Here is a 13,348-nt window from a genome sequence, read left to right on the forward strand (position 1 = left end):
CGAATAGATCAATTAACCTTTGTATCTTAAACAACATGTGTGTTCACTCTTTTTAACTCACACACTCATCTGTGTATTGCAAATAAGACTAGTGTGTGATCTAAGTATCTTTCCTGTGTATATCATAAAAATAAAGCCTAACTGAGCTGCTTTGCAAGTTAAGATTTTTATTGCTTCCCCCTACCTTCAGAGGCTCTCGAGCAGTAGGTTTATCCAAGGCTGGTACTATATCCACATAGCCCCCTGCAATAGCAACTTCTCCGGTCTCCTTGACCTGCGGGGACAGGAGGGGAAAATAAATTAAGGAGGTGATGTTACTTGCAAAAAGTCACAACAGAAGGGCATCCAAGGAGTTCTCCTTATATTTTAAAATTAGAGATGAAGAAAAGAGAAAACATAAAAGTTAGAGAGTGAAAACAACACCTCATAAATGAGCTGTAGTCTTGAGGCAAGTTGTTAGTATACCACATCTTTCAAACAGTTCTTCAAATGGAATAACTATCTGCCTCTTGAGAAATTGTACCAAAATATATTGCTGGTTTTCTGTCCACAAAATAGTAGAAAAATCTTATTCATCTAAAAATTTGCCTTCATTGTCATAAGTTACTGTCAATGTTTCTTTATAAATAGTTCTGAGAAAGACATTGTTCTAAAATGGTTTTCCTTGAGGTAGATATTCAGTTGTCAGAAGTCCATTTAGACAATTTCAATATGTCCACATGCCTTATACTGCAACTTGCACTAGAAACAATTTTTAAAGCATTTAAAAACAAGAAAGACTACAAGAGAATGATGAAAAATACCTGAATTCCCTTCTGGTTTAATTTTTTGAAATAGTTAAGTCAAAGAAGAAAATGTGTTCATTTTGTGATAAACTGAGAAAATGATTCGAGCTAATTAAGAGAAAACAGTGTAAGGTCAATATGATCTGGAGAGAAAAGAAAAACAAGTCGTAAAACTTAACTGGACCCCTATAAAGAGATAAAACAAGTTACCTCCCTTTTACCTTGTGTAGGATTTATAGTGAGAGAATTTTGTTTAGTTAGCTAGATAATAGCACCTTTCTTAAAATTTATAACTTTGTATAGATAACAAGCGAACATCTGCTGAAAGTCTGATTTAACAATGTGTAATGTTTATATTCATGTACCTAACAATGTGTAATGTTTATGCTTATGTAAAATGAATATGCATGAAGTAGCTGGAAATAAATGTAGAACAACTGTATTCTTTGGGTGTGACAGGCGTTGGGAGTTGTTGGACCCCTTCCCTGATCACCCAGCGCTGAAGTTGCTTTTATCATATAATAAATTCTGATTGGAAATTGCCCGACTGGGTCTCTGTTTCTCACAATTTTAACATTGTCTCTTTAAGGAGTGTAACAAACCATTCTGACTTATGGCAGCTAACAGAAGACGGCAAACTGATTCACTGACAATGCATATAGAGAATCAATAAATAACCAAAACAGAGTAATATTCAGTATCACAGTCTAGTTTATTGCACTAGACTAGTTTATTACAACAATTACACAAATCATGCCTAACAGCTTGTCACCCACTGCCACTGCACTTCAGACAATGTCAAAACTGGAATCAAGTCAGCTTATCAAAGTTATATGTCCACTCTTAGTTTGATTTAGTCAGAGTTTATTTCAAGCACAAAGATGCTTTTAATTCAGATAAATACAAAATGGAATAAGAAACAGAATTCTGCTCAACTCATAACTGTTCAAACAAGGCAGCTTTCTTTTAAACCTTGTAGTTTCTCTCTAAAATCAGCTACTCCAAACTTGTGGAAGGAAAAAAACCTGTAGAATAATTCAGCAAAACTCTATGTATTAGCAATGACTAAAGTATAATTACAAATTCAGCTTTTAAACAGAACAAAATAATTCACCCTTTTTACAAATTCCAAAGGGCTTGGAAGCATATCATGAGCTCTGTTGATTTACGCTGTACACACAAACCTTCAAAAGTAAATACCTGAATTCTAGAAATTCTGTCAGGACTGAGTAGTAGTATCTTTTAAATATAGCTACAGTAATCTCCAAAGCTCATTGGAGGCACCAAACTACCTTAGCTACTACTATTAATCAGATATGGACAGTGTGTATATAGCATTCTCTATATTGTTAATATTCTGGAATTCTATAGCTGCTAACACTCATCAGGTCTGCAAACAGAACTTATCTCTTTCAGTCAACATATACACCACAAAGCCCTGTTCCTGAGGAAACAGCAATCATGTGTCCCTATGATGACTTCCCTTATTTGATTTTGTGTGCCAATCCTCCCAGCAGCTGCAACTGTACCTGCTGCCTTACCCACTAATCAACAGCTGGTCACATTTTTACAGAGACAGGGTTGCAGAATTTTGACCAGCCAAAGTAACATAAATTCCATCTGCATTAGCCAACACAAATTGACAAATACCAGTACCAAATCATAGTTTAAGAAAGTAACAATGTCACACAATAATACAACAGAAGTGATGAACGTCTATTTTTTGCCCTTTACTTGAAGCATTTTACTCTTAGCTTCCAATAAGGAGCCTATGCTGTGTAGGCAGTATTATAGGTTATCCACACAAAATGTTACTAGCAATGTCAAAGAAAACAGAATAATGCAACACCAAAATTTATAAAAGTGTAAACTCTGTTTTATTGTACTCACTATGTCCAACTGCTATGAAATTTCCATTTTTAGGTAAGTTGTTCTGTGTTTAACTCAATTTAAGCTAAATTTGAAGTGTGTTTACCTGCAAAAACTGTCAGGAGTTGATTTAAGACAAATAAATACTAAAAAAAAAGATGCATATGCGAGGTTATGAGTAACTGCAGAAAACAAGTACAAACTATGATGACCTGAGTATGACTCTTTTTTGCTCTTCCACAGTGGACAAACACAGAAAATGCAACACAATGAAATGAGTTCTCATTTAATATGAAGGTATTAAGTCCTATAATGGTATTTTGATTGAAATCCTAGAAATAAGAACATTTCATTCTATTACTTAATTGCTTTACAAAAGCCTCATCACTGGTGTGCTTTTTTTTTTTTGGCTTTCCCCAAACCCCAGTCTTTTAACCAACACATCTTTCTCTAAAGCCCACAATGACGAGATTGTTCTGACCTTGGTCTGAAAATGGATTCTATTTTCTTCCTTCCACATTTCTGTCTGCAAAGTTTGCCCAGGAAAAACTGGTTTTGCAAAGCGAACCTAAAAGTAAAACAAGAAAAAAAAAAAAGTAGGACTGCGAACAGATCTGTCATAGGTACATGCAACACTTAAAAGCACAGGCTCTACTGAAATTATAGAGTGAAGAGGAAAATTAATCAACTATTAATGTAGAAAGCCTAAATATTTAAGTAAACATAGAAGACAGGCATTAAAATGCACGCAGCAGTAAGTAAAAGCAATTCTGGAAGTTAAGACAGTGCAAAAGCCTTTTCCCCAATCTAAAGATTTCTTTTGTCACCAAAAACAGAAAAATCAAGAAGATTAACTGCAAAGAATGAACACACAGACCTTGATTGCCTTGAATCTGTTCACATCATTATTTGCAAACTGCTTCAAAACGTTCCTAGCAGCAAACCCAAAGGTGCATAGTCCATGAAGTATAGGCTTCTTAAATCCTATTTAAAGAAGTAACATTTTAACACTTTTAAAATTAGGACCTCAAAGTTGCTTCTGTGAATATCTACACTTTATTCATAGTATTTTCCTTCAATAATGTTCTTAATCCTTTTTCTTTTTAACCTAATTTATCTCACTGAAAAAGTATCTGTTACCATTTATTGTTTCCTCTACTTTTAGGCAAAGGAAAGCGCTTGCTGAGAACTGGCACTTCAACACTGCCTATGGTCTGCGAGACTCACAAGTAGGATTAGTCCCTGTCTGTAGAGGTGACAAAATGAAAAATATGAAGATTAGCTATTTTAGCATATGTGCATAGGCACACCAGACACACAGTTACACAGAAGTATGCATATCAAGGGTAAGAGGTATTGTAATTATTAAAAGGTGACAATACTAAGATTATTTGATGTTTCCTGTTTTGAATTCCTATTCATGGTTGCTAATACAGCGCACACTTCAGGATTAACTTTTATTGAGAAGTGTAAAAAACCCTGAGAAGATTTCAGGAATTTTGAGTACATGAAACAAACAAACAAACAAACAAAAACGGGGGAAAAAGTGCAGTGTTTTTCCTATCTGGGCATTTTTTGGCAAGTTTCCTTGCACTTCTGTGCTTTGGAGCAGGCGTTCAACCTTGGCAGAGGATAAGCTTTATATTAGTGCTGAATCTTTTTTCAGTACTGTCAAAATCTGACAAAAAAACCCTTTAAGAACTGGCCTCACATTTGTTAAAGTGCAACAGTTAAGTTATACAGATGTCGCTTTTATGTTTTGATCCCTTAACAGGTTGCTCTGACCTGACAAGGCATGTAAACAGTAATTGACCACACTTGCAACAGCCTGTGGAATCCAGATACATCTGTCCAGCTTTGGCTCTAAAACCACTTGCTTTGCCCAGAACTCATCTGCCACTCTTGTCTGCCAGAATCTGTTTTTCCTCAGCTCTAAACAACTCTTGATAGCATCTACACAGCATGAAATGCCCCAAGGGACACAAGCTGGGAGAAAAAACAAAAGCAAAACCAAACAAAAAGAGGAGACAGGAGAAAGTGTAGCCTGCAGACAAATGGAAGATGTAGAAGGAAAAAAAACACCTTCGAGACAAAGAGAAAAAAGCCACCACTGGTTTTGGCTGGGATATAATTTATTTTCTTCCCTAGTAGGTTGTACAGTGCTGTGCTTTGCTCTCACTTTACTGTGAGAATAATTTGAAAATACACTGATTTTTTGGCTGTTGCCTAAGTAGTGCCTAAGCCAGAGACTTTTCAGTGTCTCATGCTCTGCCAGCGAGCAGGTGCACAGGAAGCTATGAGGAAGTATAACCAGGACTGCTGACACAGCCAAGAGCATATTACATCCCACAGAACGTCACGCCCAGTGTATAAACTGGGGGGAGCTGGCAGGAGCCACTGATCACGGCTCAGGGGATGGGCATGGCATCAGTCCAGGTGGTGAGCTATTGTGTTGTGCATCACTTGTTTCTCTTGAGGATTTTTCCTTTCATTTTCTCTCTCCTCTTCATTGTTATTACTAGTAACATCATCAGTATTATTAGCATAATGTTTTGCTTTGTTTCAGTTATTAAAGTGTTCTTATCTCAACCCACAAGTTTTACATTTTTTTCTCTTCATCTCTCCTTCCCATCCCACTGGGACTAGAGGTGGTGGAGAAGCGTGAAGGGAGGAAAAGGGGAAGGAATACACAAGCAGCTCTGTGGTAATTAGTTGTTGGTTGAGGTCAAACCATGACAAACTCAAGGCTGGGGAAGACGGGAATTATAAGAAATGGCCCAAAGGAAAGATAAGACTACCAGGATCAAGCATGAGAAAGAGAAATTTTGATTCATTAGGTTAGAAGAGAAGATGTGACAGAAAGACAAGCTAAAAGGACGGTAAGTCTGTTTTCTCACTGTGTATTACACCCTGATCATTCTGCCATTTCCTTCCTGTAAAATATTTGAGTATGAACACTTTTAACAGCACTCACTTTTGTGTAAAATGTGCACTGTTCTGAAACCACAGACACCATGCAGTCAATTTTAAAACAGATTAGTAGTACATCATCAGTATTCAGCATCTTTCATTCAGAATGTAACAGTCACATTTAGCTCTTTAAAAACTTAGTTCAATTCACAATGCAAGAACCAGAAACCACCACTCTTTTCAGAACTCAGACCTATTTTCCCTAGGGTTTTCTTTATAAAACTAATGCCCACTCAAAGAAAAAGGTGATTCTGTAAGGTGATCAAGTTACTTTGTATATAGACTAAAACAAAACCAAAGTAAATGTTGCCTTCACTTTCCAGGACCTGGAAATACAAAACACAGGAATAGAGGCACAAGAATATAAACAGGTGTTTTCAAGTCATATATGTCCTCTGAAATATCACTCACAGGAAGGCTTAACAATAACCCCCGAACAATCTGAATGCACTATGCTGAATGCTTCCTTCCAGTGCATCCTATGAGAGCCAGTTAAAAAGAACAGTCACAGAGACTGTTACAAGGCAAGAAGGTGTGTGAATATGCCCAAAGAAAAAAGCTTTTGCAGAACTAGAAAAAAATATTTGTGCAATATCCCTACAGTAATTTTTTTTCTTTGATTGTACTTACATTTAGTATAAGTATTAGAGTAGGGTACTGCCACAGTTCCAAAATCCAGTGCAGCAGTTTTATGTACCTCATCTATATAGTTAATTTCATTTTCACTGTGTCTAAGTGCCAGTGTTCTTTGTATGAGCAGGTAGAAGATTTCTACTCCTCTTCTTTTGAAGGATTATCACAATTATTCCAAATACTGGGGTTTCAGTTCCAAACATTTATTTTTCACCTCCAGCATCTTCACAAGGAAATATTTATCCAAAATCACCAGGTGAACAAACAGGGAAAATCTCTTTATGGACTCTAGTGACTAGCATTCTTATTAACACTAATTTACACAGAATTATACAAAACTGAGTTAATCAAATTTTGAAAGATCATTTGTGAAAGTATGTGAAGCATGATCCGAACAAGAAAGTATAGCTCTGCTCTGTTTGTATTGATAAGAACACCATACAATGATACTTGTATATTAAAAAGAAATTCATCAGAAAACTGCTGACAAATTATTACAGATCAGCATTTTCATGTAATGTTTATGATGATAACATACATCATATTCAGGATATTCAGGAAAATTTCATAAGTAAATCAAATTGATGTCTGACTGAAGTAAGTAAACTATACTACTAGCAAGGTCTGAAGAGAACTCAAAAATAACTTTACAAAGGATATTAAGCAAACAGACCCTTTTTCAGTAATTACATCTCTTCAGATTCAGTAAATGCAGCCTCTGGTCTGATGCTTTCACATGTAGAAGTATGTAAACAAATAAGCTTATGTGCTAGCAAGAGGTACAGTTAAGCAATTTCATGGGAAAGAAGTGTTAACTCTCTCTCTCCTGCCCTCTTAGATTTATTGAGATTGAGAATACTACACAAAAGAACAAAAACCTCCACCAACACCATCATAATCTCAGAATTATTTAGATGGAAAGAACTACATATCAATGAATTTATGCAATTTCTTCTGAAGCTCTGATAGTCAATTATTTCTCTTTATGAAACAGAGATTGTAAAAACAGGTAACAAACAAGTTCTAAAGGAAAAGAGGGTTAGGAGGTATGTTACCATGGTAGGTAAAGTCCAAGCACCACCCTCCAATACTTCAAAGTGAAGTGTCAGGCAGAACTTTGAAGACAGGTAATGGTGATTTTAAGAACAGCTATAAAACAAGCACTATTTTCTCCAGATTGTCAAAGATGTACGGACAGACTGAAAAAAAAAAAGACTAAAAATACATTTACATCATCTTTCATCCAAATATTAATACAATGGCATCCCTCAGCTCACCTCCAAGAGCAGCAAAACTTGGGTCAAGATGTAAAGGATTCCAATCACCACTCAGTCGATACAAGGCAGCCTGTAGAAACAGAGAAGGAAAAATGGGAGGCAGAAACAAGCATGAGTCACCCAAAAATTCATGACAGATTAATAAACTTATCACAATCTATGTTACTAGTCCTTAGTTAACATACTCTACAACAAAGCAGACAAAACAGAAATTAGTTATTACCGTGCAGACAAACTGCCAAAGCTCCAGGAAAATGTGATAAGAGCCATGTGTGGTCTTGGTACATAAAATGATAAAAGTGCTTAGAGGGAAGAAGAAACGACCTACTCTGCTGACAAACAGATCCAGCTTCACTAAAATTTGGCAACAGTGGAGTAATGCATTTTCTAAAATTTTGTTCACAGGTTCTTCAGCTTGAAGTCTAATTTTAAAGAGTCTTTTCCTTGACAATTTTATCCACAATGTAAAAAAAATTACATATGAAAACTTATTTTTTTAAAAACATGCACACACTACCATATTTCTCCAACAATTGTTTCATCTTATGGAGATCAGAAATATCCTTATTCTTGCCTTTTAAGAGTACCATGACTGACTAATTGTGATACACTTCTCTTGTAGCAGATTCAAGGGTAGCTGATCCCAACATCGAAAACAAATCAAACCCCTAAGTAACATTACAAGCTTTCAGGAAGACTTCATGCTTCACAATAAATATTCTCTTTCACTAGCAAAATACAGATTTAGCGTGTTTTATATATCATGACTGTGAATAAACCTGAGAAATGATGAAGGATATGGCTACTGTACTTGAGGTTGCAGTCCCTGTGTAGCCTTAGCATTTCTATTATCAAATCTTATATTTGCTGTACGTGTTCAGTAGCCAGCAGCCCATATTATGAGAGATATGACAAGCCACTCTGCATCTTTCTGGACTAAAACCATTTTTCCCTGGTCACAGATTCCAGTGAAATCCAGTGACTAAATGCTTGTGGAGTACTCTCTAGTACAAATTTCCCAAAAGTACAGAGAAAATCAGTACATCACATTAACTAATGAAGATTTCAAGAATTTAGCAGCATAATAAGATGACATAAACAAATTGAACACAGATATAATGGAAAAAAGCTCTTAAACTGAAACAGATTTTATTTTAATCAAGCACATTATTGACTTCTGGAACCCCTTATATTTTGAACTGGGACTATAAAAAATCGTATGCCTTTGTCCAAATGAGAGTAAACTGAACTAAATTCTGTTCGAAGGAAAGAAGCTAGTAGATTTCTCAAAGAGAAGGATGAAAAAAAAAAAGATTCCCCAAAGGACGTATTTTCTAATATATATGCATAACACTGTTTCTCCTATCAAATCTGAAGCAGACGGTTTAACTGAAGAGGTTCTGAACTCATATTATCATTTTAATCCATAATCCATCTGTTTTATTTTTTAACCTGTTAATATTCAAGTCTATTTCTTCAAGTATCTACAGCTTAAACACTAAACTCTACCTCTCTCTTATTTGTTGTGGTAACCTTCCTCAACACAGCAAGTGTTTTGAGCCTCAGCTAAAGTGGAATGTAGAAGAGCTTGTCACTGCTTTCTGTGAGAGTTGAAGACATGCATTAAAAATAGCAAGAGGAAAATCCTAAATTGCACCATGCCTTAAGCATGCACATCTTAGAAAGACAAATTCTAAGCTAATAATTCTCAATGGTTGTTTACATAGTTGTTTACTCTTTTCGAAACACTTTCCATTTTGAAAACAAAGATGTATCAGTACGATGACATCACGACTCTGAAATTTCTAACTGTAATTCTACCTTTGCCCAAAACATGTATTTACTGTAAATTTTTTTTTTTTGCAATTATCTTCTAATTGATCCTAAGTAATGTAAGACTAAAGTTCAGGTGGGTCTGAGTTTGATGTTCTGCAAAGGATAAAAAAGAGAGCAAATAATTTGATGAATATATCAAAGTTGTAACACCATGAAAGAGAGGGACAGATCCTTACTTTCTGTTCAAAAAGGAAGTTTTAAAATTGATAATTTAGAGAGAATTCCTCAACAGAATTCTATGAAGTAGGGTATCCCCCTTCATTATCAAAGTTTTCTTTCAAAAGCATCTAAAATCTGAAGCAAATTGCCATCAAGAACTAGAAAAAAATTGCCACATGCTAAATAATTAAATGGCTTTTTAACTAAATTAAAATTCTATGGTTTCACTTTCATTAATTTGAATTTTTATGAAAGCTGTCAGGAGGTTATTTTCACAAAGGAGTTGTAATAAATTTTAATTCTAAAATTTAGTTGCACCACTAGAAAATTCAATTTATGTGACATAAAAAAAGACAAATTTCTGTTTTAAGACCAAATCTCAAATCTAGCTATGCAGATGTAGCTTACTAAAGCTGTAATAAGAACTAGCAATTTGTTTAGGGTTTTTATTTACTTGGGAGACAACACTTGTACCAAAGGCTTTTCAAAACTACTGTAGTAAAAAATACTTGTGCTTTGCTAACAAAATAAATGTAGCAATTAGGAAATTATTAGATTCAAAGAATTAAATGAGACCAATGTATTTAACTAAAAGTCTGACATATGAATGCGGGAAATGATACTTGTCTTCTTGTATTTTCAATAAGTACAGTGGCACTGTTCACAGTTAAAAAACACAAAGGCTGAACTGAATACAACAGTTACACCGTAGGTTATTTCAGACTCAGTGCAGCCAAATCAGGAGTGCCAACAAACTTCATTTACCACAATCTTTGGTATTACTTCATTATATAAATTACATTCCACAGCAACAGAAAAAAAGCAACAACAAAACCCCCAAAACAAACACACAAACAAACAAAAGCCCAAAACAAGCAACCTTGCAGGATGACAAGAATCAATTGATGTGCAGCATTAGATTGAAGTCAGTCATAATACGGTTAGATTGTTCTCCAATTAATAACACAAACTGTCAAGTCTCATTTCCTAAATTTAGGAATTCTGCCAGACCGCAAAATAAAAGGCGATATCCAACCTCTCTGTGCCAATTTTTCAGTCTTCCTGCAGACTGCAATAAAGGTCAGTGGTAAAGCTAATGAAAAAGGAAGCTAACTATCCATATATTTTCTCTTCCAACTGGGCAGAAAAAAAGCTTTGCCCAAAAGCTTATCTTACAAAGTATATATGTATATATATGTACACATGTACGCATGCATATGAACATGTATGTAGGCATACTTTATCTAACAGCCTATTTAAGAGTAAGCAGTCAAGCAATCTCAGGAAGAAAAAACACCACAATCTCACCTACATTTGTCAATAAGCTCTCATTTACATTAAGAACAGTGGATATTTCCAGTCAAACTGGCAGTGTTGATGCTTCAAGGGCTCAAATTTAGCACTGTACATAAAACTTCCTCACCCCACACTATTTACATATTTACAGCTTGTCCATACCAAATATTTTTCAAATTTAGTATCAACTTACTTATTCTGAAACAGGCTTCACAGACATTAGTCATTTTTCAGTAGCATGGCAAATGTACAAGAAGCCTTTCCCTTAACAATGCCTCTCTTAATTAAAAAAAAAACCAAATCACTTCAGCTTGGGGAACTTCAAATGGAATAACAATTTTTATAGTCTTTACTAAGATACACATAGATAAGAGGAGGGAACAAACTTGGTAAGGAAGGCTACCTTGTTTAAACGAATTGACTGTCAGACTAGTACCTTTTCTTCTTTTATTATCTTAACACACAACATTCTAGCATAATCCAAGCCCTCAACTATTTTTCCAAAGTGATTCAAAAATTATCTTCTGATCTTCCCAACAGGAATAAGGATGGAGGACAGGAGATTATATAAATTTTACATTAGTATCATAACATGTAACAAACTTTTAAAGCAATTACTATTACAAATGTTCACTCACTATACAACAGTTCTGAGACTACCATCTCTGCACACTGAAATCTCTAGACAAACAAGGAAAAGGTTATCAAATCCTAGCAAAGGCTTCACATCCCTTTGTTTGGCTTGTATCCTCCTTTTTTGCTTTGTAATTTTTTTTCTGTCAATTTTTTTCTCAATATTTGTGAACCTTCTGCAACGCATCATTTTCTCTATCATGAAACAAATTATTTATACTACAAGTAGAAAAAAAAATCACCAGAATCTCTCAAGAGGCTCTCTTGTGCTATTGTCTGAAGTTCATTTAAATGTACATGTTTTCAAGCAATGCTGTACTACAGACTTTACAGAAAAGGATATAAATTAGAATTTGTCCTGCATATTTTGATGGCAGCTATGTCATAGCTCTCCTGTTACACAATGGTTTCCAGTTCCTCCTGTTTGTTGCCCATGCTGTGTGCACTGGTGTAGATGCACTCCACTTGGGCTACTGATCCCACCACCTTTTTGGAGGGGAGAACCCTACATTATGTTCTAATTCCTACATTATGTTCTCAGGCTCTTCCATGGTTTCTAACACATCAGTAATCCTTGTGTCTCTGCTGACATGTAGATTCCATCTCCACTGAGGCAGCAGACTGAAGGACCTCACTAGCACACTTTCCTCAAACACTGGCATGCTGCCCCACATGTATCTCCAGTGAGCCTAGTTTTATCACTCCCCCTTTCAAATCTAGTTCAAAACTCCTTCCTTCAGCACTGCTAACTCCTGTGCAAAGATCCTTTACCCCTTTGAAACAGATGTATCCTAACTGTTGACAGCAGGCCAGCTGTTGTGTAAACTGATCCAAAAAAACCACAATTCTGCCAGTGACACCAGACCTAGAGCCACCTATTGATCTGTCTGGTCTTCCTGTTTCTTCCTCTATCGTTCCCTATGTTTTCTAAAAACACATACAAATATTTACATATGCTTAGAATGAAAACACATATGAAAACTGTGTAGAATAAAAGATGACTTTCCACAGGTAAGGATTAATATCCCAATTACACAGAAGCTTTTAAAGGTATCCTCAAAGTAAAGCAAAGCCTCGTAATACTGTACGTGTCGGCAACAGGCAGAAAACATTTCACAGCATGATGAATTATTAAACTACAATCTGCTTCCCATTGCTTTCCAAGACATCTTTATAATAAGTTTTTACAGTAAAGTCCACTCTTTTACAAAAACTGGATTTTTGCATAATTGTCTTCACAATTCTTTCCTGTTATGTTACGAACTGTAGTTTTAACTGGACTTGACACAGTGAGAAACTAAACTCGGGTAGCTAGCAGACAGCAGTATGAGCAGGACTGCAGGACTGTCAACGACTCAGGAAGAGAAGGTCACTCCTGCAGTCTGAGTCACAGGATCTTGATAACACTACTTCAAACAGGACAGGTGTCAATTATTTTCTTCTCTTTCAGAGAAAACAGAAAATAACTGTATTTTTGAAAACAAAAACAAGCCACTAAAAAGCAGCAATTTCTTCACACTGTGTCAGTCAGTGCTAGATTTATACCTGGAACAGAAGGTTTTACATAGCTTCTTTAGATTAGTCTAGGTGTGAATTTACTGAATCTCTCTCAAAATTTCTCAGTGAGTAAAGAATTGCTATATTCCCTAATATATGTAGTATATCTCTCTCTCTTTTTTATGCTGGTCATTGTATCACATTCTCAAAAATCACCATCCAATGCTTTACACCACTTGTTTAAATACTCCCTGTACAACTAAAATTCCTCAAACGTTTCTAAACATCCTTACTTTACAGACTGGAAACTACAAGATGGCAGAAAAGACTGTAATTGCCAGCAGCACAAACCAATTCCAGCTGTCCGACGTAACATCTGAAGGTCTAAGTTTT

The 13,348-nt window shown here is 35.5% G+C and overlaps 1 protein-coding gene across 2 annotated transcripts in view; it reads right to left on the minus strand.

Moving 5' to 3' along the window:
- HSD17B4 (hydroxysteroid 17-beta dehydrogenase 4) overlaps positions 1-13,348 on the minus strand; it is a 61,517-nt gene that overhangs the window by 13,950 nt on the left and 34,219 nt on the right. For both annotated transcript variants that reach the window (XM_051789380.1, XM_051789381.1), the window contains exons 18-21: positions 7,535-7,604; positions 3,532-3,638; positions 3,136-3,222; positions 185-274 (exon numbers count right to left, since the gene is read on the minus strand). In XM_051789380.1, the coding sequence (XP_051645340.1) occupies positions 185-274; positions 3,136-3,222; positions 3,532-3,638; positions 7,535-7,604 (354 nt within the window). The remainder of the gene's footprint in view (positions 1-184; positions 275-3,135; positions 3,223-3,531; positions 3,639-7,534; positions 7,605-13,348) is intronic.

Source organism: Manacus candei, unplaced genomic scaffold, assembly GCF_025592945.1.
Source record: "Manacus candei isolate 608988 ecotype Guabito, Panama unplaced genomic scaffold, ASM2559294v1 h1tg000027l, whole genome shotgun sequence".
Lineage (NCBI taxonomy): Eukaryota > Metazoa > Chordata > Aves > Passeriformes > Pipridae > Manacus > Manacus candei.